This window comes from Protopterus annectens, chromosome 4.part0, assembly GCF_019279795.1.
Source record: "Protopterus annectens isolate FY-2018-M chromosome 4.part0, PAN1.0, whole genome shotgun sequence".
NCBI classification, from domain to species: Eukaryota; Metazoa; Chordata; order Ceratodontiformes; family Protopteridae; genus Protopterus; species Protopterus annectens.
This window is the reverse complement of record NC_056733.1, coordinates 1,981,106,531-1,981,133,949: the sequence shown is the minus strand read 5'-3', so window position 1 is coordinate 1,981,133,949 and position 27,419 is coordinate 1,981,106,531. Positions and strand designations below refer to the sequence as shown.

General features: G+C 37.0%; 1 protein-coding gene across 3 annotated transcripts in view; it reads left to right on the top strand.

Moving 5' to 3' along the window:
• The window catches only part of FLT4 (fms related receptor tyrosine kinase 4), a 1,292,248-nt gene that overhangs the window by 689,170 nt on the left and 575,659 nt on the right, over positions 1-27,419 (top strand). For all 3 annotated transcript variants that reach the window (XM_044069598.1, XM_044069597.1, XM_044069599.1), the window contains exons 8-9: positions 6,735-6,855; positions 24,488-24,666. In XM_044069598.1, the coding sequence (XP_043925533.1) occupies positions 6,735-6,855; positions 24,488-24,666 (300 nt within the window). The remainder of the gene's footprint in view (positions 1-6,734; positions 6,856-24,487; positions 24,667-27,419) is intronic.

Here is a 27,419-nt window from a genome sequence, read left to right as displayed (position 1 = left end):
CCTATCATTATGTAATGCTGGGTTTCCTGCCATCATTCCAGTGATGTTGTGGACTCCCACACATATTGTGGGGTACGGTCCATATATATGTGTGCTACAGCTGGACAAAATGTGTGTGACCTTATACAGTCCAGAGGTCAGTGTATGCAACACTGTTATATGACCTTGTAAGTCATTCTATGAGGAAGGGGTATGCACCATTTATAACCTAGGCTGTTACAACATGTGAGGGATATCAGTAGTAAGACACATTAAGATATATGGCTGTACATTTTCATATAGTTCACCATGGGAACAGTGGTGGGATCATGCTTACTGTCTTATAGACAGTTCTGTTTGTCAGTGTGATAGTGATGTTTTAAGTTAAGCATTGCTATGTAACAGATACATTTTCATTGTGACAACTTAATCCTTTTCCCCCTAGGGGTTGAGTACAGAGTGTAATTGCAGGGTGCTGAACTACATCTGTAATTAATTAGTGTTGATTGATTCTTATCTTCTGGGCCAGTGTTTCTTTACTGTTGTACTACTTGAAGGCCTTCGCCTGGACAGCAACATATGTTATGCTTTCAGATTACTGTATCAAATGTTTTGCTTGAGAGTTGCATTACTCAGTTATTATGTATTTCAAAAACGTAACTGCTATAAGAAATAGCATATACAACTGAAATAGTACTCAAATAAACATTCCCATGTATGCAAACCTGTGTGAGGTGTCATATCCTTTGACTTCTTTGAGGGTATATGTTTCATGCAATAATTGTCTTTTGTATGAGAGAATCAAACACTGGCCATGTTAAAAGTTGACACGTGGGAATAGTGGCTGTTCAATATGCCGTGCACCCTCTAAATATGTATCATCTTATACATATTTGTACGTAGTAATATATGCATATGTGCATGTATGTGTATATATACATACATATATATATATGTGTGTGTGTGTGTGTGCGTGTATATGTATCATTGGAATGTTTACTGCTTCCACATTGTACATTACCTATGGTACACAGACTGTTCTGCATGATATTATTGATATCATCCTGACATTGTACAGCTGAGATGGATTACTGTTAACTTGTTGTGGCTATGTTGTGTAGTGTCCTGGGTATCAGACTTGCAAGTGTTGGTTATTGTGTTGCAAGGCAGATCTGTTCAACTGTGGAGGAGGGGATGATATCAATAATTACAAGAGGTACTTAATTTGGGCCCCCTCACCCCCATTAATGGTGCTTTTGGTCATATGTTTATTTCTTGTGTTCTTTTATCTCTCTCTCTCTCTGTATATATATATATATATATATATATATATATATATATATATATATATATATATGTATATATATATATATATATATATATATATATATATATATATATATATGTATATATATATATATCTATATATATATATATATATATATATATATATATATGTATATATATATATATATGTATATATATATATATATATATATATATATATATATATGTATATATATATATATATGTATATATATATGTATATATACATATATATATATATGTATATATATATATATATATATATATATATATATATATATATATATATATGTATATATATATATATATATATATATATATATGTATATATGTATGTATATGTATATATATATATATATATATATATATATATATATATATATATATATATATATATATATATATATATATATATGTATATATATATATATATATATATATATATATATATATATATATATATATATATATATATATATATATATATATATATATATATATATATATATATATATATATATATATATATATATATATATATATATATATATATATATATATATATATATATATATATCTTTTTACATATATATATATATATATATATATATATATATATATATATATATATATATATATATATATATATATATATATATATAGACATACATACAGACATCTACATATATAAATACATTTCCCCTACTGTTGAATGACTGTGCTGGATGATATGTTTGAGAAAACATCAGATTTACTTGTATCTGTCATGGCTTAATGGTAAATCACTTTGGTGATAGTGTGCAGGGTACTGGGTTTGAGACTTTCAAGAGCCGATTATTTTGTTGCTGGGCAGCACAGGGGCTGTTGGTGACAGGGTGATTAAGGCACTTTAAAGCAGTTGTAAGCGGGTTTGCGTGGGTTTGTGCGGAGCTAAGTGACACTTACGTGATCTTAGCTTTGCTTACGCCCGCTTACAGCCGCTTATGGCTGCTTAAACTCAAGCTAATTTCAAATACAGAAAAGGAAAAAAAGGGAGATAGGAAAGTGGTGAAATTGGGCCAAGCAGGGGGACAAACAAGAGGAGAAAAAAGTAGGGATGTGCAGGACGGGTGTTGGAAAAGACCATAGCTCTGCATTTTTTTGGCAACAACAGCTGCTTTCAATGTGGGCAATTTAGTATTTGGAGCCTCACACTCTACAGGGAGGTGTGCTGGCATCATACATTACGGATGACTGATAGGTTTAGATTGTGTGCTGGGTACATGTCTCTGGGAAAAATGCAGAGCTATGTATGGGGCGTGCATTTTTTTGGGGGGGACAGATGCCCTTTTTTTTTTAAGGCGACAGTGGGATGTTAAGGAAGGATTATTGGTAAGTGTGGTGAAGGAGGTTTAGTAGGAGAGGTTGCGTTTGCAGACAGACAAGGCAGACAAGACAGCAGACAGGGGTGGTGTATGACACATGGGGGGGTAAACACCTTGACAGGGAGGGTGGTTGGAAATCTGAGGCTCATGAGCCCCACAGATGGTAGTAGTGGCACTGATGTCCCCACCTGATGGCAGTCAGCACTACTCCTTCACAGCCCCGAAGGTGGCTGTGCTGGGGGCTGGGCTGCGACAGCTTGCCCTCTGCCTGGCGCAGGCGGTCATCCAGCTCTGTCTGGAGGACACTGCGCAACTTGCCACAGACCTTGTCCCAGGTGACAATGTCTTCACCACACCCACTTGCAGGGAGGGTGAGCCCTATCCCCTGCAGTTGTTCCATCCGAGGGTGGTGCAGGACCAGCAGATGATGGAGGTCTGGGTTGGGTCCCAGAAGTGCTGGGACCCGGTGCCTCAGCCAGGTGGGGTTGGAGAGGCAGATCCACTGAGATCTTCCTTCCCATATGTGCTATGGTGTGGAAATTAACAATGAATACTGGTTAGTCATGCAAAACACATTACAACATTAGTCAAAATAGCATGCATGGATATTCCCATTTACCCAAAACAATGCAATTATAACAGTGCCATAGTAAACAGAACCCATGCATATATGGAATGGCATTCAGGGTTGCAACAGCCTGCCAGTTAGTGGTATGTCAGGCAGGCAATAAGATGATTATTCATCAGGGGATATTAATATGCACACAGTTTAAACAATGATAAAACAAATGGAACAACAGTCCCAACAGCAGAGGTTTGTTTAGGAACATACCCATGTTGGTTTTGGTATGATGGTTGGATCAACTGAATGGTGGAGGAAGGGAACAGATTCAATTGATAACTGCTATCAAATATACGTGTCAGTACACTACTATTCACTACTGTACATTCTGACCACACTTATACTCTACCTGGGCCATGGGGCTGCTACAGCACACCAACAGCTGTAGATATCAATAGAGAAATTGTACCTTTATTTTAGTTATACATATCAGACCTGTTTCTATACCAGTTTCTTTACCTGTGGCCCTGTGCAGATGAACTGTGTGCACATTAGAGTGCTGTTTTTACACATATTTCAGATTCACATATTAGTTGCAGGCCCTGGAGTGTGTGTTGCGTCTTTCACATACATCTACTGTGACATTCTCTGTATGCAGGTTTCTTGGCAACTGGGGAAACTACCCGTGACAGCGTGACACTTGAGGGGCTTGTCTGGGCCAGACTGCAGAGTATGGATGTCTAGCTTGCATCTATTTGTCGGACTGGGGCTGATCAACACAACAAGTGTACACCTTTCATAGTTATACATCATACTAGTATTTCTATTCAGATTTCTTTACCTGTGCCCCCTGTATGGAAAATGCATGTGTTGCAGTACATTATTTTTTCTATTCAGATTGCAGTTTAAAACTGTAGAACCAGACTGAGATGTTAGTGATGGTCCCTGGATTCGAACCATGCTGTGTGTGCAAAATTGAACTACAGGCCTAGTCCTTATCAGACTGAGCTCCTTGGGAGGTGTTGTGTGTTGCCTGTGACATTTCTATCTAGGGCATATTTTTGTGCACAGTACTTTTATTATGACATGTTGAATTATTTGTTTCCCATTTTCAGTACAAATTATGCATATATGCAAATGGACACGAACCACTCCATGCAAGAATAGCCTTATTCTTGCACGGAGCTTCATGAATCCAGGGGATTATACATCACTTATAAACCATCCAGTCACTGTCAGTTAAGCATTATATACCTCATTCAAATCCTGCCTCTTAAACCTCGTTCCTGCTCTGCATATATTGTTCCCACAAATGTCTAGGCAATTCCAGTTCTGTAGCATAACTCATCATCTTCTCAGTCAGTGCAGTCTGCTCACCCAGCATCTTCCACAAAGCAGTCTGCAGGGAATCTCAAAAGTCTGCCAGCTCATCACACTTCCAAAAAATATGCTCCCAGCTACTTCTTTCTTGCCTGTCATACCTCCAACATTTGCTATCCACCTGAGGAAAAAATTCTTTGGAGTCTACTTGGGGTATAAAAATCCCTATGTAAACACTTCCAAGCAAAGATCCTAAATCTTCTGGACTTTGTTGCATATTTGGGAGATATACATACATCCCCCCATTGTCTCTTTGTGAATTACTTATCTAATCTCTCTTCCAAATCATTTCTAAGCTCCTCTAATTGATTCTTATAATTATCATGCAATAATTTATACGCCTTACTAATTATTCATTTTTTAATGGCAGCTTCTGTTCTAGATTCTATTAAAAACTCTACTGGTGCTGGTCTTTCATTTAGGCCTTCCTATTTCTTTCTCTTTGCCTATACTCTAGTATCAATCCTTGACAGGGAAGGCAATCTTTAACCTGCAGTCCAAATAAATTCTTGGCCTCTACCCCTTCTATTACTTTTCCTTTTCTAGTTATTTGCTTCCAATACCTTGGTTCCTTTGCCAGTTTTCTCCAATAAATTCCAAGGGCTTCCCTATAATCTGTATCCCTAACCGCAGTCATCCTATCGTTAGAATCTCTTTTTTCCATTCTCGTGCTGGTTTAGTTCTTAGAGTACTCCCTGCTATTTTATGAATATAATACTCTGTATGATTTTGGTTGTTCTCCTTTTGAGTCTGCATCCAAAATCCCAATCTCTCATTATTTTTTGAGATTCCTCCCTGTGTCAACATCATTCCTTTCCACTTTGAATTATATTGTTCTGCTTGTGCTATGTATAAGAGCCTTAACTGTGTTGCGCTAAAATACCCCCTCAAAATAGGTAATCCTAGTCTACCTTGTTCTTTTGGTAGAATCAGCTTATCCCACTTGATCCTTGCTGTCTCTCCTTCCCAGATAAAATCCTTGAACTCTTTTTTTAATTGCTATCCACAACTTCTCCAACTGATAAAAGTATGCCTGACCTGTGTATAAGACTAAAGGGACTAAAAACATTTTAATGGCTTGCATCATAGTAGCCATAGAACAAAAGTTCCAGTTTCTCAGTTTTTATATTATCTTCTGTTTAGTATCTTCCCACATATCCTTAGCTGCCACCATAGAATCATTTCTAATCCATACTCCTAAATACTTCATTTTATCATGTCTCCATAAATATGGATGTTGTTGGACCAGTTTGTGTGTGGGTACATAATTTACCACTATATTTATGCCCATCTTGTATATATGCTGTGGCAGATGGCACCATGAATCATAAAGTACAGTGGCATATGAATTCTCCAGCACTTGTAATATTTAAACTATGTACTGAAGATAGAAAAGCAGGTTTAGACCTTAAAAGGGTATTGATTGAGATATTGCACCTTCTTTAAAAATACTACTAGGGAATTTAGATTCTTTTTATAAGGTGGTGGACAACAGCAACATTTTGCCTACTATATACAACACTGAAAACAAGAGAGAGGGACTGGAGAAAGGCAGACAAAAAATAAGTTACTATTATACAGAGAGTGAGGTATAGATGAAGTAGGAGAGAAGGACATGGTAAATGGAGACAGACTAGAGAGATAGAGATATACAGAAGAGAAAGGAATGCGACAAAACTGGAAAAAAGGCAGGCTACAAGAATGTTATAAACTGAAAGACAGCAAAAGAAAGAAATAGACAGTGACAGTGGAGAAAAGCTTGTGGTTTAAATGCAGTTGGAAACAAAAAAAGTGTAAGACCTAAGAAGGTGAAATGTCTGTGTTTTCTGCAGTGGTGTTTCTTAATTTATTTTTATTTTTATTTTATTTATTTTAGTTTGATAACTAGGAAAATGGACTGGTCAACAGGCCCTTTTTAGTCAAGACCTGGACAACATGATATAAGACACAAAAAGAATATCACACTTAGATTAAAGAATGCACACAGTTATACATAGTATAGTAACAACGTAGAGACAATCTATTTGTATGCTATTTACAATTATAAATGCAAATTATATTATTATTTATAGCCTGGAAAAAGTAATTAAGGCATTACACTGTTTTGTGTATCTCTTTTTCAGATAAACCATTCATCAGTGTTGACTACAGCAAAGAAAGTTCAGTGGTTGAGGCTACAGCTGGAGACAAACAAGTCAAACTGGTCATTAGTTACCTCGCCTACCCACAGCCAGATATCTACTGGTAAGAGCACGTTGTACAATGTATCCCTGATTTTGTGGACTGCATCAGGCCTAGTAAGTTATACAGTGCTGTGCATTACCTGCTGCAAGCCACATCCATGGCAAAAAGTATATTATAAGGAATTCACTATGGTAGCAAATGTATGAATACACAACAAAAGGTATTATATGAAGAAATCAATATAGTTAATATAGAGGCAGTTGTATAAATATATGTATGTTTTCATTGTAACCCATATTATCTGGGCAGTCAGTCCTGTGCAAGGAATGTTGTTCTGTGAGTTCTTGTTAAGCAATACATTATGCCTCTTGACTGGCTAATAGCATTGTCACAGTGAGTAGAGAGTGTTCAAAAACATCAATTATAACAGATTCCAGTGAACAGAGATGTAACTGTATAGAAAATTCACAACAATCCCACAACTGATAGACCTAGGAAATGGGCACTCAACCACTTGTCTCAATAAAAGGAAGCATGACTTTATATTTTTATTTATTTGTTTATGTTTGGCAACCAGGGTAGTGAACTGCACTAAACTGGACCAGTTTCCACCAAAATCAAAGCATGCATTAATATACAGAACCGTAAGAGATTACTTTTCAGTTTTAGTCTAGAGTTGACATAGTGGAAGTGCTGCAAAACAAAGAAGTTTTACAAAAATATGTCCAAAGCAATTACAACAGAATTTAACACTGCAGTAGTATGTCCAGACATACTTACTTATAACTACCGAGGTATATACATCACTGTGAAGTTTTGCTGCATTGTTCTCAAGGCAGGAGTAAGTCTGAGTAGAAAAAGTTAATAGATTACATTAGTTAAATATAGTAAAGTGAAAAACACTGACATGCACCAGCAACTCACACAAATACAAGTCAAGGTGATCTAACAAATCACAGTAAAATAAAACTGCACAAAATCCACTCGCATATAAATACTGCAATTAAGTATAGGTCAAACTGTACAGAGTACACCAGGCTATAGTAGTATTACCACAGGTATTTTGTAAAGGCAGGAAGAATACAATGAAATAACTCTACAATTGATGTATAGTCAACGCACAAATGCAGCAGCTGCACAAAGGGTTTAACATGGCTGAATAGACATCATAACACACATCCCGCAACCTGCCACATGCATCCAAAATAAAGCACTGTGCGTAGACTTACACAAAACAAAAATATGAAGGCTCTAAATGTGTTTGAGTCCTAACTTGATTCATACTGCTGGTGCTACAGTGAGCACCTCACACTAGTTTAGTGTGTATTATGTCTTCACTGTTATACTTATCACTGGGTTATATTACACAGGTACACATCCAAAGACTGGGTGGTTGGCATCACCCAGCATACTTTAAATGACAGCTGTGGCAAAACTAACTTCAGCCTTTGGCATGGTAAATGTTTACAGTATTATCTGCCTTCCTGCTTTGCAAATGTCTTAGCCCAAAACATATCTGGGTAAGGTTGCAGACACAGTCCAAAGCCATAGCAGACTGATATGTAATGGAAGCAGAAAAAGGTCTGATGACTGAGTCATAGCACTGAGCTCTACAAACTGCAATCCAGTTAAAAATAGTCCACTTGACCATGAAAATGTGACTATATCTTTAGTAGAGGAGTCAAGCAGTTGATTACATTTCCTAAATTGTTCGCTCCTACAGATATAAGCACAAATGATTGGGAATCATCAAGTGCAATATGAGATCACCAGCATACTGAGGGCAGTAATAACAGGAAGGAACCTGACTCATTTATTTCAAGGTAATGTCTGATGTGACATGTAAAGGAAGAGTTAGAAGATGTAGCCAGATCTTAAGGAAACCACCCATGCCTCCTGTCAAAAATTATTGCTGAATGCATTATCATTCATGTGGCAAATTTCAAGGAAATAGAAAAGCACGGGAGAGAATAGCTCTCTTACTGGTAGAAGTGCCTTCCATTGAGAAGTAAGTTATAGTTTCTGTTGACAAGTAACCATGGAAGGCCACCAAGTATGACAAGCAACAAAGCAAAACAGTGACCCAAAACAAGAGTAAGAAGGACCTAAAGGCAGTAACTGAGAAAGGTAATTCAACAAACATATGTCACAAGTAAAGGGGAATTATAATTATTGTCTTTACACCAAAATGTAGATTTGTTCCATTTTGGAAGCTAAAATTTCATACTACAAAATACAAAAATCTCTTGTCTCTTTTATGTTGTTAGTCACTTGATGAAAAAAAGGATTCTAATGAGGAATCAAAATATCAACCTCCGGGCCATCAGGCAATAGAATGAAGAAGAGCTTGGATTCCTTTCTCTGGAAAGCAGGGAGAGATGCTGAGCTGCACTATTTAGAGCAGAGCAGTCCTAAGGCAGCCTTGGCCACAATGAGATGCAGTTAAGATCACATCGGTTGATCTCTGCCTCATAGACACAAGGTACAGGGTTTGATTCTGACAGTGGATTATTGCCTAAGCTTAAAATGTCCCTTCAGGGCAGCTAGCCTAGTATTCTTCTATTAACATTTTTTCCTGTTTTTAAAAGAAATCTTTGAATCAAGAGAAGAGTAGAAGAAATTTTTGCCCTGTCTTGTCAGTGTACTGTGATGTAGTTTGCAAAACACTGAAATATGTGCATTTCCTTGGAAGCAAGTAGGTTAAACTCTGAGAAACCTCACTTGGATGACAAAAACTGAGACACATCTGGATGAGCTTCCATTCATAATCCAGGTCCAAAGTAGCTTAACTGATATTTAAATGCATTGCTTTATCTGATGGTTTCCGTTTTATAGCTATATTTTATTCAAAAGACCAGAAAAGTGTAATTTTATCATCTGGACTTTAAATGATTGTTTTGCAGCAGTTTTTTTGTGTGCACGTGTGTTTGTGTGTGTGTGTGTGTGTGTGTGTGTGTGTGTGTGTGTGTGTGTGTGTGTGTGTGTGTGTGTATGTGCTCACACGTGTGCACCCGCACGCACCCACACGTGTTTTCAGAATTCAGTTTTGTGATTTGAATTATTTATATTACTTATGTTTAGAATCCTTATATGGACTATTCTTACTTTGCATTTATTTTTAGACATATTTCACATAGGGAGTTCTAGATATCACTTATTATTTTTTCTAATTATATATATATACCATTTGATGTATCTGACTCAAATAATGTTTTTAGATATAAGCACTTAAATAAAAATTATTTTTTCCAGAAAAGTCTGTAGTCATTAGTCAAACCTTGAAGTGCAAGGTCTTATGGAAGTATAGCAGTCCTGATATGTTGGAAAAAATAGCACTGCCTTGTCTATGCACCATGTCACCATGGTGTTTGTTACCATCTAGATAACTACATGAACATCAAAACTACTGCTGAAATAAAGCTTGATGTGCTGCTTCATCTGTGAGGAAAACTAAAAGATCTTGGGCTTGGCAAGAATCCAGGTGAGCATTCATACCACAACTGATAAAACCATCAACAGAACCTTTAATGGAGGAAGGAAGACAGACCTATCCAAATTCTGTGTCACAGATGTTATATTCCAGTGCCCTTCTTTGGACAGTAAGAGCATCTCCTGGTCTAAGTGGTCCTGCAAGTAGTCACATATATTCCAAAGATAATGCCATACCTTCCTCAGATGAAGCTTGGCTTTCCACACCACCAAGATACTAAGTGACGCGATCCGGAATCTCATAAAAAGGCTGGCAGATAGGCTAAAATGACTAGAACCCAATTTAAACAAAATTAACAGACCCTTTATTAATTTTTTGCACTTTATCCAGAAAGGTCCCCAGGAATGCCTTTTGCAGCTAAAGTACCAGCTTTACTCACTATGAACTGCAAAAAATCCAAGTATGGAATCACAATTCTCAAAAGGTCCATCACTTAATTGTAGGAGACCTGAATAAGGCCGGAATGAGAAAGTCATCTACAAAAGATAAAAGTGATTCATCCACATTCTGAGGACCACATTCGTTGGAGGAAGGCATTTTGGGATACCCTTACTTGCCAGTGTGTTTACAAAGAGTAGATCTGTAAAGCAGAACTGATTATTGCTTACCTAAAAACTCAGAAACCTGCTGAAATGTGGTAATATGTATCACTCAGATTCCAAGTGACCACTCAAGTCCCCCAGAGCTGTATTTGAAAGATGGAACTGTACAGTAACCACCACAAGGTCTTCATTATAAGGCTCTTGTTGAGGCTGGATACTCCAAGAACAAAACAGTAGTGTACAATATCAAGCCAAGTACTTGTAATGGGCTGGTATCAACTCTGTTATTTTTCTTGATATTTGGTTCTTTTTCAAAAGAAACTTCAGTTTAAAAAGGAGGAATTAGGACACCCTTGGAGGCATACAAGCCAGGGCCTTAACAGAATTCTGTCTTGTAGCCTAAATATATAATATCTGGCATATAGAGATGGTTGAACTATTCAGCTACTTGTCCAAGTAGGCTAAAATCTTGTTTCTCACTTTGTGGATCTTTCAGAAAGGAGAAAGAAATGGAAGAGCAGCAGAGGAAGGGGAGAGATTTTCCTTCCAAACATGTTCAGTGAAATCCATTATGTTATTAAAAATAATATTGTCCTTGTCTGAGGAGAATGGAGTATCATGAAATGACCACTGGCTTTTGGACTCCCCTCTCATTCCAGTGCCCTAAACCCCTGATCCAATTACACTGTCAGGCCATGGCAGACAGCCTTCTTTAGGAAGAGCTCTCTTTCAGTGTAAGGGAAACTTTCTACATATGCCTTGAGAAGCAAAGTTGTCCAAAGATGCATGAATATACTTAGACATCTATGTATCTTCTAATTACATTCCAAGTCATGACTAAGTGCTGCTTTTGCTTCAAGATCATAAAAGACATGACTGGATAGTAACAAATTCTGATTATAAAGACTATGTTATCAAAATGAAGTTGCCTTTTCAGATAAGTCTGCTTTCCGACCATTATACCCTTAACCGATAGTCTAGTACCTACCTATGAACCTATGAAACTATGATGCACATACTTGTACAAATACAGAAATAAGACAGAAACAGAACTTAACAATTCCAGCAATTAATATCAATGAAAGTTGCTTATATAACTAGGCTAAAATGTATGTAATTTTGGTAATTGACTGAGAACATGAGAATATTTAAAGCTGAAGGATGGCACAGTGGTGTAGCGGTAGCACTGTCACCTCACAGCAAGACGTTCTCCAGTTTGATTCTCGTCTGGAGTGCCTTCTGTGTGGAGTCTGCATGTCCTTCCTGCGTTCGTGTGGGTTTCCTCTGGATGCTGCAGTTTCCTCCCACGTTACAAAGACATGTGTCTAGAGTATTTCTCCCTGGGCCTCCACTGAAAATTGGCTTCATTCCAAGTCGGACTTTCCCAGTAAACAAATGTTAAATAAATAAATAAAAATAAGTAAATTGCCATATCCACAGAATAATGTAGTGTCTTAGCACAAGATCATTGACAGGTTAGAAATTAATATTTTATCATCCTTAGCTGAAGCTAAACTACTACAGGCCAAATCCAGTGAAGATGTCAAACCACTGTTTAAACTGCATTACACTTGACACTGCATGACATTATTCTAAACATTTAAAACCAGAGTACATGCATATGGCTCATTTACAATTGTTAATGAAAATCTCAGTATTTTTGTGACGTGGAAATGGACTGAAAAAGAATTCTCTAAGGGGGATAATCCCACCAATTTATTAAACATCTCTTTTGTTTAAAAAAAAAAAGAGAGGCAGAAAGATATAGCCATTCAGAATATTCAGACATAAACTGCAAGAAAACTCTTAAAATCTACTAAAGGTGTGTAGTCATCCTGATCAGACTATCAAGGGTAAACAGATTAACTGCATGAATTGTTAGTGGTATCAAGCTGCATATGATGGATCAAACATCTCTAACTCAGGCAACAATCCCTAACTCACCTTATGAGAACCCCAGACATTATTAGGCAAGGTGAGAATTGTGGTCACTTTACACTAGGGCCTTCTCCCAATTAGATATAACTAGTACACTTCTTTAAGGGATGCCCAGGGCCATCCTCTCAAGATGTTCAGACCATCTAATTCAACTCCTTCAAACATGGAAGAGCAATGGTTGCTTTCTTATGTAATTCTGGATTTCCAAGCTCCTTACTTTGTCATTGAGCATAGCCTCGCTACTTGGGACAGGAACTTCTTTTTCACTGTCTGCATCCATTATTTCCTACTTTCATCAACATCTAAAGCCCAGAACCATAGGTGAGGATTGAAATATCGACTGACTGATTAAAGGAAAGTTTCATCCCGTGATTCATTTCTCCCTTCATCACCACAGTTACTGTTAAATAAAAACAAATGATAACAACACAGGAGGCTCAGATGCAAAAGTTTACTAGTGTACACCAGGAGGCAAAAAACCATACAAGTACAGAGTTTTGTCTGACATGATGCAGGAAATACACAATTTTATATAGTCTTACATTCAGGCTGTGCCCACCTTACTGACGTGGTTAGTCACAGGGCACCTACATCACTATGGTCTACAATATTCTATTCATAAGAAAAAGCTGATGTTATACATTTTAAAAGTTTTCCCATGGGAATAATACAGCCTTGCAAAGCACCTGGTTCGTTATAATGTCTTTCTGTAAATGTTACTCTTCCAAGGTCTCAGGCTAGCTTGAATACAATAGTCGGTTCACTCTTGTAATATACTTCTTTGTTCTTCTTGCAACTTTTACTTTAGCAGCTGTGTCTTATCTCTGATACATTCACAAGGTCAATTATCTCAGAGGAAGGAATAAGAATATTCAATGCTTTATACATTTAATTTTCCTGACCCAGCAGATAATCATTAGTGGAAAAACAAGCTTGCTGAGCTGGCTACTGCCAGGGTCAGAGTTCAAATACACTGCAGCTCCAAAGCTTCAAGCAATTACATGTAAAATCATTCTTATTGCCATATTGTAAATAGAATAAAATGCATTATATACTATTTGCTTTTAAACTAGCACTTTATACATGTTCAAATACATATTTTTCTAACATTTTCCTCCCTTTTAATACTTTTTATTCTATTCAGAAACATAAACAATGTTATATCGTCTCCTAGCCTTCTCCTTTAAGGACTTTTAACTAGGCAAGTCATTTAGTTTATATTTCGAAACAAGTTTCGTCTGGAATCAATAGTTCCAATTCAATGTCTTGGTACAAAGTTTCAGTTACAGATATATCAACAAAATCTTTGACTAATCTTTTCATACAGGGGATCCCACAACAGACACATGCTCCTAATAGGAGCAGACCAACACAAATAGCAATCAAAATATTCATTAGGATAGAACTCCACCCACCAAACAGACTCTGGAAAAAGTTCGTCAGTGGGTTTGGGCCTGGTTCAGTCATGGCCGATACCTGCTGTATTACCTCTAGGTGATCATTAATCAAGAGCCATTCGATTTTGTAGCACAACAGTTCTCATTGCATTCAGTTCATCAGTCACTAGTTCGAGAGCAGAAAAGTTGCGTTACTCATTACTTGAGAAGCTTGACAGTTTTCTCAACTCCCAGATCGATTTGACTGCTCCATATGCTGGAAATATTCCAGCCCAGGATATAACACTGTCACTCAAGTCCATATGAGTCAATTTTTCTTTATCTTTCACGGAATGATGGTTCTTCCAACCAGCTTCGATTTTTCTCATTGGATTTACAGGTTTTCCGATTGGATCTTCAGGTTTTCGGGCTACATCTCTTAAATTTCGTATCTTACCTAGAGGTAATTCTGCAGTATGCCTTATAGCTGGAACCAGATAACCCAAAAAACAACTGCCGGACCAATTCTCAGGTAGCCATTTGTATGCTTTTTTCCCACAAATAAAATAACAGTTTTCTACTTTGGTACTGATGCGGGTTAGTTCTGAATGAAACATTTTCTTGTCTATAACAGACAATTGTTTATGCAAGACAGGATTTCTCTGCACTTCACTTAATGTTGTTTTCATTAAGCTCAAATATGAATCATAATTTGCGTTACAAATAGTGCTTTTATCTTTAGTTTTAATATAGCATTTATAAGATATAGTTATGTTACAGTTACTCCAACCCACTTGGAGTGTATCATTCTTATAGAAACATACAATTCCCCTCTGTGTAATAGGCAAATACAATGCAATTTTGTCCTGTGATTTTACAGAACCTGTATCAAAAAGTAAATTTTCCCAAGTCTCATTTATCCCCAAGGGGACAGCGGACATCAACAGTCCTCCATATGCTGTTGGTATGGCAGTATAAACCCAGCAATTTGAAATGTTCATAGTCTCTACATATACACGCTTCATAGCTAGGTATGTGTTAAAGTTTGGATGCCAGTCTATAGACAGTTCATCACGTTTCTCCACTTTCACTTGTGTGGTTATATGTAGGAAGAACCACAACAAAGGAAAGTCATCACAATCATAGTCAATAAATGCATAGTTAGCAAGATGATTAAACAATATCTTCGGGTTGATCTGTATTTTTACTCATTTCGCTCTTGGCCATCCTGCCTTTGTTGTGTGTCAGTCACAAAATGTTTATCAAGCTGAAAATTCTTTACCGGTTTACAGTGCGTCAGGTGGACCCAGGACGACCTTTCAGCAACTTTGACTGCAGTAGGCGTCGCCAGCAGTACCTGGTACGGTCCTTCCCACTTTGGACTCGCCCAATTCTTCCTCTTCGTGACCTTCAACCAAACCCAGGACCCTGGGGTCAGCACTGCTTCCAATGGTCTGGTCTGTCTTTTATCTGAAAAAGAGTTTAACTGCAAAACAGTTTATTTGTTATTTTTTCCCTTCACATTTGTTTAGTTCTATGAAATCCATACAGATAGTATGGAACAGATATGGTGGTACAGGAAAACTCCCTTGCTTGGGTTTGAATGCTCCTTGTGCATGATGTTTGTTACAGATATGACATGCTGCACAAAATTTTTGTGTGAAGTTTATGAATCCATATGTTTGGAATATTCGATTTACTAACTGTACCATCCCCCCTGTTGAGACATGGCACTGCCCATGGCTCAACAAAGCTGCATATCTAAATAAATTAGACGGCAATATTGTTTTTTTCTCTTTGGAGATATACAGTCCATTTTTGAGGATTGCACCTCGTTTCTCCCATTTTTGTTTCTCAGCTTTTGTAGTTAATGTCTGCATCGTTTTTAACATTTCTAAATCTAAAATCTCAGAGGGTTGTAATTCCTCGGTTAAAAGTAAAGTTTCTGAGTCTGAGGCTGCTTGCTTTGCAGCTGCATCAGCTTTTGCATTTCCTTTTGAAATTGCATCCTGTTGTTTTGTATGAGCTAAACATTTACAAATAGCTACTTTAGTAGGTAACTGAATGGAATCTAACAAGTTCAAAATAAGTTGCGCATGATTAATCGGTTTGCCAGTAGATGTTATCATTCCCCTATTTTTCCATTGCTGTGCGAAAACATGCACGGTAGAGAAAGCATACTGACTGTCAGTATATATGTTCACACATTTATCTTTCGCTAGAGTACAAGCCCGTGTTAAGGCTATCAGTTCTGCTGCTTGAGCAGACAGGTTATGCTGTAAGGGTTGGGCTTCTAAAATCTCTGTATCTGTGACTACTGCATACCCTACTAGATTTTTCCCTGTAGGACCCTTTTTGCATGAACCGTCCACATAAAATGTCACCTCGGCATCATCTAAGGGCATATCAGTAAGGTCTTGTCTGGGCAAAGTTATTTGCTCAATTTCCTGCAGGCAACTGTGTGGTGTGCCATCCACAGGAGTTGGAAGTAACGTTGATGGATTTAATGTTGTACAACGTTCAATTACCATATGAGGTTGGCTCAGCAGTATGGTCATACATGAAAGATGTCTAGCAGGAGATAGATATGCTATTTTCTCTTGCAGTAAAATTATCGCGACTGCATGAGGCACTCTCAATGTGAGAGGGTGGAACAACACCACTGAGGCCGAAGCCTGTACTGCCATTGCAGCTGCGACTACTGCTTGCACACAGTGAGGCAATGATCGTGCCACTGGATCTAACTGTGATGAATAGTAAGCTATGGGGCGTTGCTTATCCCCATGCTGTTGCGTCAAAACTGACATCATGTATCCCTGCTTACAATCTACGGTCTGAAAAAATCTTTTGTGGTAATTTGGAAGTCCTAAAACTAGTGATGAAGCTATCAATTGTTTTAGTCTGCAGAAAGCTGCTTTTGCTTTAGGTGTCCATTGTAATACATCTTGTGCTGCCATTGGTGTTTTATATATTAAATCAGCCAGTGGAGCAGATTCTAAAGCATAGTTTGATATCCAGCTTCGACAAAAATTAGTCATTCCCAAGAAGGACATCATTTCCTTCTTGGTTGCTGGTTTAGGTGCCTGTAAAAATCGCTGTTTTTCTGTCTTCGTCTAATATTCTACCTTCATTGGATATTACATATCCTAGGTATCTAACCTGTTTTCTCCAAAGTTGTAACTTACTTTTGTTTACTTTGTGTCCTTGTGCTGCTAAAAATTTCAATAATGCTATCGTATCTTCCCTGCATTGATGCTGGGTAGGGGCTGCTAGCAAGATGTCATCTACATAAAGTAGAATCTGACTACCTCCTGGTGGAGTAAACCCTGCCAGGTTGCTTGCCATTTTTTGCGCAAATATCGTTGGACTTTCACAATATCCCTGCGGTAGCCGAGTATAGGTATATCTTTTACCCTGAAATGTAAATGCAAACCAATACTGGCTATCAGGATGTATAGGTATTGAAAAGAAAGCATTGCTTATATCTACCACAGTAAAATATTTTTGTTGTGGTTTTAAATCATTCAACAAAGTGTGTGGGTCTGGCACCGTAGGTGCTCTGGGTATTATTGCATTGTTTACAGCTTGTAAATCCTGTACCATCCGCCATTCCCCGTTTGCTTTTTTAACAGGAAATAGAGGGGTGTTACACGGTGAATCAAGAGATTCTACCAGTACTCCTTCCTTGAGTAATGCTGCTATTATAGGCTTGATTCTTTGCTCTGCATCTTTCCTCAAGGGGTATTGTCTTTTTTGTGGTCTAAATGCTGATTTTGGTGTAATAGTTACTGGTCCTGCTGTTTGAATAAGTCCTACATCTGATTTACCTGTTGACCAAAGAATATTTGGTATATCACACAAGGCTTTTTTTTCTTCTTCTAATAAGAATGCTAATCAGCTGTCTTCACTAGTTTGTAAGTGTACAGCTGGATGTGTCTGTGTTAGCCAATTCAATTTCTGTTTTTGTATTACCTGTTCTGATAATTCTAAATCAGTTTGTTTTTCCCATCTTGTTACTTTTTCTCCTAAGTCTGCCCATCTCACATCCTTATTCTTTGTCAAGCTGACATGTGGTAGTCTATTAGATTTGTACAGTGTCATGAATTCCTGAGGATTTTTGAACAACTCTTGCTCATATTTTTTATCAGGTCCTGGCATGCTACAGTAGTATAGAGTACAATGTAACAAATGCTGTTGGTCAGTGTCAAGGGAGGGGGCCTTACTGATGGCTACATTCATCAGTTCCTGGGTTACTGCCCCTGTACTAGTCGTAACTAGGTCCTGGCTGTACCAGTAAAACGTTTCACCCTCCGGTCGCACCACAAAAGTATCCATTTGTCTTTGTGCCTCCATACCCTGCATAGTGGGAACCACCGCTATGCCAAATATCTGCATAAGATCTCTTCCCAGTAAGTTTACTGGACATTTTGCAGAAACTACAATTTTACTTTTCTGAGTCATGCCTGAAACAGGATCAGTTATTGCTATATCATGGGAGAGTGGCTCCCTATATAGCTGTCCATTTGCTGCTTTCACTAATATATAGTCAGGTGATTCAGAATATTCTGGTAACTTTGAAGGGTGTATCAAAGTTCGTGACGCTCCTGAGTCACACAAGAATTTCACTTCCCTTCCTTCCACCAGAAGTGTAACTTCCGGTTTTGTGTCTGCCAAATAGAGCTCCAAGCTCAGTAATGCCAAATCTAAAATTTCACTTTCTTCATCCTCTACATCTGCTTGCACTTCCTTTGTTCCTTCCACTACATTTACGTTTGCCCTTTGTTTGTTTTCCTTCCCTAATGATTTCTGATTTTCATCACTATCATATAGTCAGTCCTCATCACCTTTATTTTCTGTAGTCACCTTTTTATTTAGCCTGCAATCCCTTGCTAAATGTCCTTTCTTACTGCACTTAAAGCACTCACCTTTCTTTTTTCTTTCTTCAAAATCTTCTGACCTTTTGTCAGATTGTCTATTTCCCTGGGTATTTTTCTTACCCTTTTTACCTGACTGTTTTACAAAGACCTCTGCTCCGTCTTCAGCTGTGAAGACCTGTGTCTTCTTTTTCTTTTTACTATTAAAGTGTCTTTCAGCATGTCTGGCATATTCAAGTAAGGCTTGTAGCCTACTTGTTCGATGATCTATCATATGCTTTGTAATAAAGCTACTGATAGGTGCAATGCAACCTTTCAAAAACGCATTTTTCAGTTGCTGTTTATATGAGGTATCATGTGTCTGATTTTTAGGAATAGCCATACCACTATGGTTATTGAAACATTCCAATAATCTACCATAGTACCCATCTACAGTTTCATTCTCTTGCTGTATGCATTGATTAATGCAAGTCCAATCTGCTCTAGGTTTCCATTTTTCAGAAATTCGGTCTGTAAGACCTTTGACTCTGTTGTCTAATCTGTTTAAGCTCTGCATTACGAGGATTCCAGGTGCCACAAATCATGTGCCAGTCTGGACCCACAATCTGTCTAACTACCTTTTCTACTTCTTCCCCATTCAAGTGGTAACTTAGTCTCATACCTTGTAAATCTTGTAAAAACTTTGTGTAATTAACTTTTGGATGAGGGATTCCCTCTGTAGCTTTCCGAATATCTTCCGGTGTCCATGGTCTATATACTAGAAGAGTTGGGTGCTGCCCTTCTTGTCCTGCCTGAGGATTTGGTACCTCGATTAGTGGACAGATTTCTTCCTCACTCTCTTCTAGTGTGCTTCTCCCTATTTGATATAAGTCTGTGTCCCCAAGTGTTTTACGTGTCTGGGACCTAGTTTTAATAGGATCTCTAACAAATGGTTTTAGTACTCTTGTAACTTTAGGATAACATGGAGGTGGACCAGCTTGTCCTCCTGCTTCATATCCTGAAAAAGGCATTGAAGGGGGCGGAGGAGGGGCCATCGCTATTACTGTATTATTATCCTCTTTGTCTAAAAATAATGTTTTTGCATTTTTAGTTTTCTGTTCCCTTCGGTTTACTTCCTCAATCCACCTATGTGCTTGAGGAATGCCTAATCACTGTTGTTTTTTTGCCTGACCTTCTGCGTCAGATTTAAGCTGTTTTAAAAGTTTAACTAATGAAATCTTGTTTAATTTACCATCAAATCCGTATTTATTAACCCATTTTGTATAATACCTTACATTATCAGTCCGTTGTAATTGCATATATTTTGCGTCATCAGTTAGGGGCGGATCTCGCGATTTTTTAGTACACTGATTTCCCATTCTAAAAAAAATGTTACATAACCCTTTTCACCACGTGGTATTTTAGTTCCTTACACAGTTTATCTAGAATAACTGCCTACCTTATTCTGTTTCCCTGGTCTCTGACAAAATATACAGTAATTTCCTTTTGTCCCTGATCTGTATAACAAATCTCTGACAATGACATTTACTGTAACCTGGTCCCTGATCTAAAACAGAAAAAAGGCAAATATTTTCCTACCTGAGCCTCCTGGGTCGACCAGTTCGAGACCGCTTTTCGGCCGCAGATCAGAAAGTGGCCAGCCTCTCAAGACGACAATTCAGTCGGAGGTCTTTGTGTTTCAAGAAGAACCCTTTTGGTAACTTCTCCTGCAGTATTCAACCACCGATACACTCTGATCTGCAGCTTACCAAGGGAATTCCGGTTCAAGGAGGACCAAACTGTTAAATAAAACAAATGATAACAACACAGGAGGCTCAGATGCAAAAGTTTACTAGTGTACACCAGGAGGCAAAACCATACAAGTACAGAGTTTTGTCTGACATGATGCAGGAAATACACAATTTTATATAGTCTTACATTCAGGCTGTGCCCACCTTACTGACGTGGTTAGTCACAGGGCACCTACATCACTATGGTCTACAATATTCTATTCATAAGAAAAAGCTGATGTTATACATTTTAAAAGTTTTCCCATGGGAATAATACAGCCTTGCAAAGCACCTGGTTCGTTATAATGTCTTTCTGTAAATGTTACTCTTCCAAGGTCTCAGGCTAGCTTGAATACAATAGTCGGTTCACTCTTGTAATATACTTCTTTGTTCTTCTTGCAACTTTTACTTTAGCAGCTGTGTCTTATCTCTGATACATTCACAAGGTTAATTACCTCAGAGGAAGGAATAAGAATATTCAATGCTTTATACATTTAATTTTCCTGACCCAGCAGATAATCATTAGTGAAAAACATAAGCTTGCTGAGCTGGCTACTGCCAGGGTCAGCGTTCAAATACACTGCAGCTCCAAAGCTTCAAGCAGTTACATGTAAAATCATTCTTATTGCCATATTGTAAATAGAATAAAATGCATTATATACTATTTGCTTTTAAACTAGCACTTTATACATGTTCAAATACATATTTTTCTAACAGTTACGTAAAATGGCTGCATTGTTGCTGCTGTCCACATCTGCTTGCCAGTCTACCTATATCCCTCACTTATGAAAAAGACCAGAAGATACTTTCCTGCACCTGAAGTATGTGTTTCCACCTCATCTGCAGAGATCAGTCTAGTCTTTTACAAGAGACAACTATGTCACCTGATTTAAAGGTGCTGCTTTTCTTCATTTTGGCTTCATACTCATTGCAATACACAATGGAGAGCATAATCACGTAAGGCTAAGTGGGCATTGTCATCTGCAAACAATGGGTCTATATTAGATCAGCAAATGCTTAAAAAAGCGAACGCTGATTGATCAAACTTATTTAAACGAATGTTTAAAATATCGAAGCAACAGAAACCCAAATTTTTTCCTAGGGAAAGAATTTGGTTGTCCGTTTCTGTTGCTTTGGTATTTTCAGTGCTGTGGTGGAAAGTTATGAGTCAGATTTAGGTAAGTGTGCGATTGTGTGGATGTGAGTGTTAGGGTGGGTTAGGTGAGTTAGGTTTAGGGTGCGGGTTAGGTATGTGTGTGATTGTGTGGACGTGAGGGTTAGGGCGGGTTAGGTGAGTTAGGGTTAGGGAGCGGGTGAGGTGAGTGTGCGATAGTGATGGACCTTAGGGTTAGGGTTTGGGTTAAGGTAAGTGGATAGTTAGCAGTGTGTGTATAGTTTAGTGTAGGGTTAGGTGTCAAATTTTAGGTGTATGTGTATGGATTGCTGTTTGTTTGGTGTGCTTGTGTTGTGCGTATGTATTTTGGATCAGCAATTTTTTGCCCTAGGAAAAAAATCGCTGATCTGACAGTTTGAGATTGTAAGCTTTCGCTTACATAAGTTCGATCAATCAGCGTTCACTTTTTTAAGCGTTCGCTGATCTAATATAGACCCCAAACAACAAAGATGTTGTTTTCATGCCTCCTGACCATGATATCCAGTCCATGAAAATCATAAACAAAAAAAGGAAATTCCTTAGGAGGGTTTTGCTCCTGTCTTGAGCATGTTCAGTTTAATGCCAGTTATCACTTGTTTCATTTGTCTTCAATATAACAAGTTCACCCATGTTTAGACAGATCTAAACATGCACTCAGAAAAGTCCAACATTTCACATATGAAGCATTAAATGTCTTGGAAACTAGCCAATAAATAAACAGGGATAAATGAATTCTGAAAAGGAAAAATTATTTCTGCACACCATCTGTTCCCACTACAGATATGAAAAGTGAAATTATATTAAAAAAGCACAAAGCATACCCCAAAACAATTGAACACAAGATTATAAAAGATTATAAAATAAACATCTCCTCATGCAGACAACATGACAAGAGATTCCAGTATAAACCTAATAAATCATTTTAGCTCTTTGTAGATGAGTACCCTGTAAGATGGCTAGAATATCTGTAGATATAACTTAATGTTTCTGCATTAAAATGTACGTTGTGATTTGATATGAATTATTCAGCAGTGTTATACAAAAGATAGTTGCTCTGCTTTTAAATGTTCTGTCACAGAGATGTTTTCATAAAATAACTAACTGTACTCATCAACTACTGAGCAAATTCTACAGAATATTGTTCTTCAAAAATGGCTTCAGATTGGAGTTTTGCAAATAACCTTTTACCTTCAAGGTCATCCAACAGAAATGAAAACAGAATCAATGGGGTATAGCATATTGAATTCTAGTATGCAATATTGCTTCTAGACAGTCTGGACACACAATCCACTATTTCACAGAAACCTTCCCAGAAACATTCATTTCAAGGGTCTAAATCCCCAGTAAAATGATTATAGTAAACACATGAGTGATTGAAATCACATCATGTATAACCATATAGAATTCATAAGCAGGAGTAGAGTGAAGCAATCATTGAGTAAATAACCAAGACATTAAACAACATTAACAACTCTCCTTGCAGTCATTCATTTCAGCAATAACCAATCAGGAAAGTAGCATGATCCTCTCTCTTTGAGCTATCTTTTCTGAAGAATGAGGTCCTACAACACTTCATCTTCTGATCATTTCTTTTCAGGGTATTCTTGTGTGCAGCTCTCTGCTTCTTGTACCTCACATGGGATAAGCACCAAGATGTATTTATGACTGTGACTAGATAGCTGCATATTCATAGTGCAAACTAAGGTCATGCAATTTGGGCATCTGGCCAAATGTACCAAATACCAGCAGACTGATGGAGGGTCTATTGACATGGTGAGCAAACAGTCGTCAGAAGGAAGTTACAAGTACCTAGACAGCAGGCTTGACTTATGCACAAAAGCCAAGTTAAGCCATGAATTTATATAGAATAAAGTCTGCAACCAGATCAGTATCATTTTTAAGTTCTCCATATACTGATTGCATATGATAAAATTCAGTAGCCTGGGTCTTGAAGATAACTGGGCTGGCAGTGACATACTGAAACTCTTCTTGTATTGTATAAGTGCTTCTATCTTACCTTGTACCTTTTGTTTTATACTCATGATACAGACAAAAGCAGAATCCTTAAATGATTAAGGATGTTAAATCATAAGTGAAGTATCTCAAATAAAATATATTGTTTGTTCTTTTCAGACTAGTTTACCAGAAATAATTCTACCTACGCATTTGTGTAAATTGCTTAGAACCATCTTTAAGTTAATCAGCATCTTGCTCAAAATGACATTGTTACATCATTACAAGTGTTCTTTTAATATAATACAGGCAGAGTATTCATAAGTATTAAACTTAAATAGCATGAAAACATTTAGAGACTTACTAAACCCAAGATCCACTTGGTTTGCTAAAAATAGCACATTTCACTTAAAATAAAAACATACAGGCATATGTTTTGTTTGCTTTCTGAATGCTATGTGGCTAAAATATACATGTACACTGCTATTTTCTCAACCTGTGCCATGTGATGGCTGTTTATTGAACATAATTATTACTGTGTGTCAAAAAAAAAAGTTTCTATCCATATCAGTCCCTCTTTCAATTTGTCATTTTCAGGTATAAGGATGGGAAGCCAATTGCCTCTAACATGGTGATGATTCAAAGGCGTAAGCCTTCACAGGCCTCATTAGCGATTCATGATATTTCAGAGCAGCATGCAGGCACCTACATGTTACTGCTGAAGAATCCTGCTGCACAGCTGGAACAGTGGGTCAACCTTCATCTTCTCGTTAATGGTAAAGTGCATACAAATAATGCAAGAAATATATAGTTTTAGCATTATTTGACTTTTGCTAATCAGATAATTGAACTGCTCTGAGGAGCCTTTTCAGCCACAGCCTGAAAATACAGCACAGTACAGCATCATAATAGTATAAAACAAAAGGCATTATTGATAAAGCAGTATTACTCTTTCAAAACACCATAGTACATATCAAAACTACATTAATTACACTAGTTCTTTTTTCATGGCACATTAATGACATAGCAATATAGAATTTTACATCCTATAATTTAGTACATCTAATAGCGCATGCAGTGTATTACCATAACTATCAGTTACAACTTTATAATATGTAAACAAATATTAAGTGACTATTGAAGGTATATAAATTTCAAAAGATATGCACAAGTCAGTGACATACACTCAGTAATTTCACTAATATAAATGACCAATGAAATACCAGTAAGAGTGAAAGGGAAGGTCTACAAGAGGGTAGTGAGACCAGCTATGTTATATGGGTTGGAGACAGTGGCATTGACAAAAAGGCAGGAATCAGAGCTTGACGTGGCAGAGTTGAAGATGTTAAGATTTGCACTGGGTGTGACGAGGATGGACAGGATTAGGAATAAGTATATTAGAGGGTCAGCCCAGGTTGGAAGGTTTGGAGATAAAGCCAAAGAGGCAAGATTACATTGGTTTGGACATGTGCTGAGGAGGGATGCAGAGTATATTGGGAAAAAGATGCTAAGGATGAAGCTGCCAGGTAACAGGAAAAGAGGAAGGCCTAAGATAAGGTTTATGGATGTGGTGAGAGGACATGCAGGTGGCTGGTGTGACAGAGCAAGATGCAGAGGACAGGAAGAAATGGAAACAGTTGATCCGCTGTGGTGACCCCTGACGGGAGCAGCTGAAAGAAGAAGGAGAAGAAGAATGAAGGTTTTACAACAAGCTATTTAGAGTATTTACTGTTCCAGTAAACATTTCCAATACATCTGACTAGATTTGTAGTAAAGATTATTCATATTATTTACACTGCAACTATATTTATTCATTCTGCATACCATGAGAAACAATGTTTATTTATATTTGTCTTTGTAATCATCTCCAGTATACTTATTAGCATATCCTAGGAGCCTTAAAATATATATATTTGTTGCTGTCTATAGGTGGACTTTTAGTTGCTTCCTGAACTGCAGTAATTTATCTTGTTTTCTGATTTTATGTGGCAAATTGTCTAACTGCCAACAGCTCTTTTAGAAAATGCTTTTTCACTAGCCTCTATTGTACCTCCTTATATTTGGAATTGAGTGTTTCTTTCTGACTTTTAAGGGAATAAGTTTCATATTTTATAATTAGTAGTTTAAAAGTTATTGCATTTAATAAGAAGTAAAGTCTAACCAAACCAAAAGCTACTTTGCTTTTTGTGTTATAACACTGAGATGTCCTGCTTTAGTGGCTAGATTAATGAACCTGAGAAATTATCAGGATAGTGGAAAGACAGCAAAAAGACATGAAAAATGTGGTTTGACCTCAATGAGGTTTTTATTAAGAGTGAAAAGCACATAAGGAGTTGGTGAATTAAGCTCCACTTAATACGCAACGTAAAATAGAATCAAAATAACAATAAAAATAAAAGTAGCAAACACGGCCAAAGGAGTACAGAAAAAAATATTTTAATAAAGTAAGTGCTACCGCTTCTGTAGTGACGCTTCTTCAGACATTCAACAAACACAGCAACAATGAATTATATTATATACATTCTCTCCAAACATATAATTGATTTCAATTAAGTATGTAAATCACTTAATTATCTTTTAAAACCACTGGAATAACTATACACATATATATAAACATGCAAACAATGCATACCTACATTTAAATATAAAAAAGTGAATATGAATACATGTATAAATCAAGAATAGGTATACAAAACTAAATAGGAAAATAGAAGCATCTATCTAAAATAAAATAAAAACACTACTAAAATACTCCTCCCTATTAAAAATGTGCTTGGACTAACATCTCCTTCTGGAAAGCATATAAAAAAGGTATACATGAAAACATATAAAACATAAAAAACATATGTGTAAAGCATAAAAAACATATATCTCAAAGCTAAAGCTAACTAGACTAAAATCTAGAAAAACGCTAATGCTTCAGGGGTCTATTCAATAAAAAGGGCTTAAGTATAACTTTATTATTGAGACCAAATCCTTTGTCAGCCTGCATTCTAGTAATCCATTTAGTCTCCCTGTTTCCAGTAAAATGTTTGAGGTTACCTAGCCTGTCACTACAGTGACATAATTAAATGAGACATGAGAATGTATATAATGTAATTGATTACTGTTGTGTTTGTTGAAAGTCTGAAGAAGCATCACTACAGACGCAAAAGCGCTTACTTTATTAAAATATTTATTTTCTATACTCCTTTGGCCATGTTTGCTGCCTCTTTTTTATTTTTATTCCGTTTTATTCAGAGTGAACTCTCTAGAAGCAAGTGCACTGCTTGACAGTTAACTTCCTATATCTACTTCATTAGAATTTAAAGCTATCTAGTCAGTATTTTGTATCCCCCCATTTATGTACATACATTATATGTAATAGTATACATTACACTGTACTGATTATTTAAAATTAGTATTAATTCTAAATTAAACAAGTCAAAAGCTTTTCACATTAAAAAAAACTTCTGCACATATTCAAAAATACATTATTAAATGCAGTTTTCTAGTCCTTGGTATCATATTCAACACTTGGACAATTCAT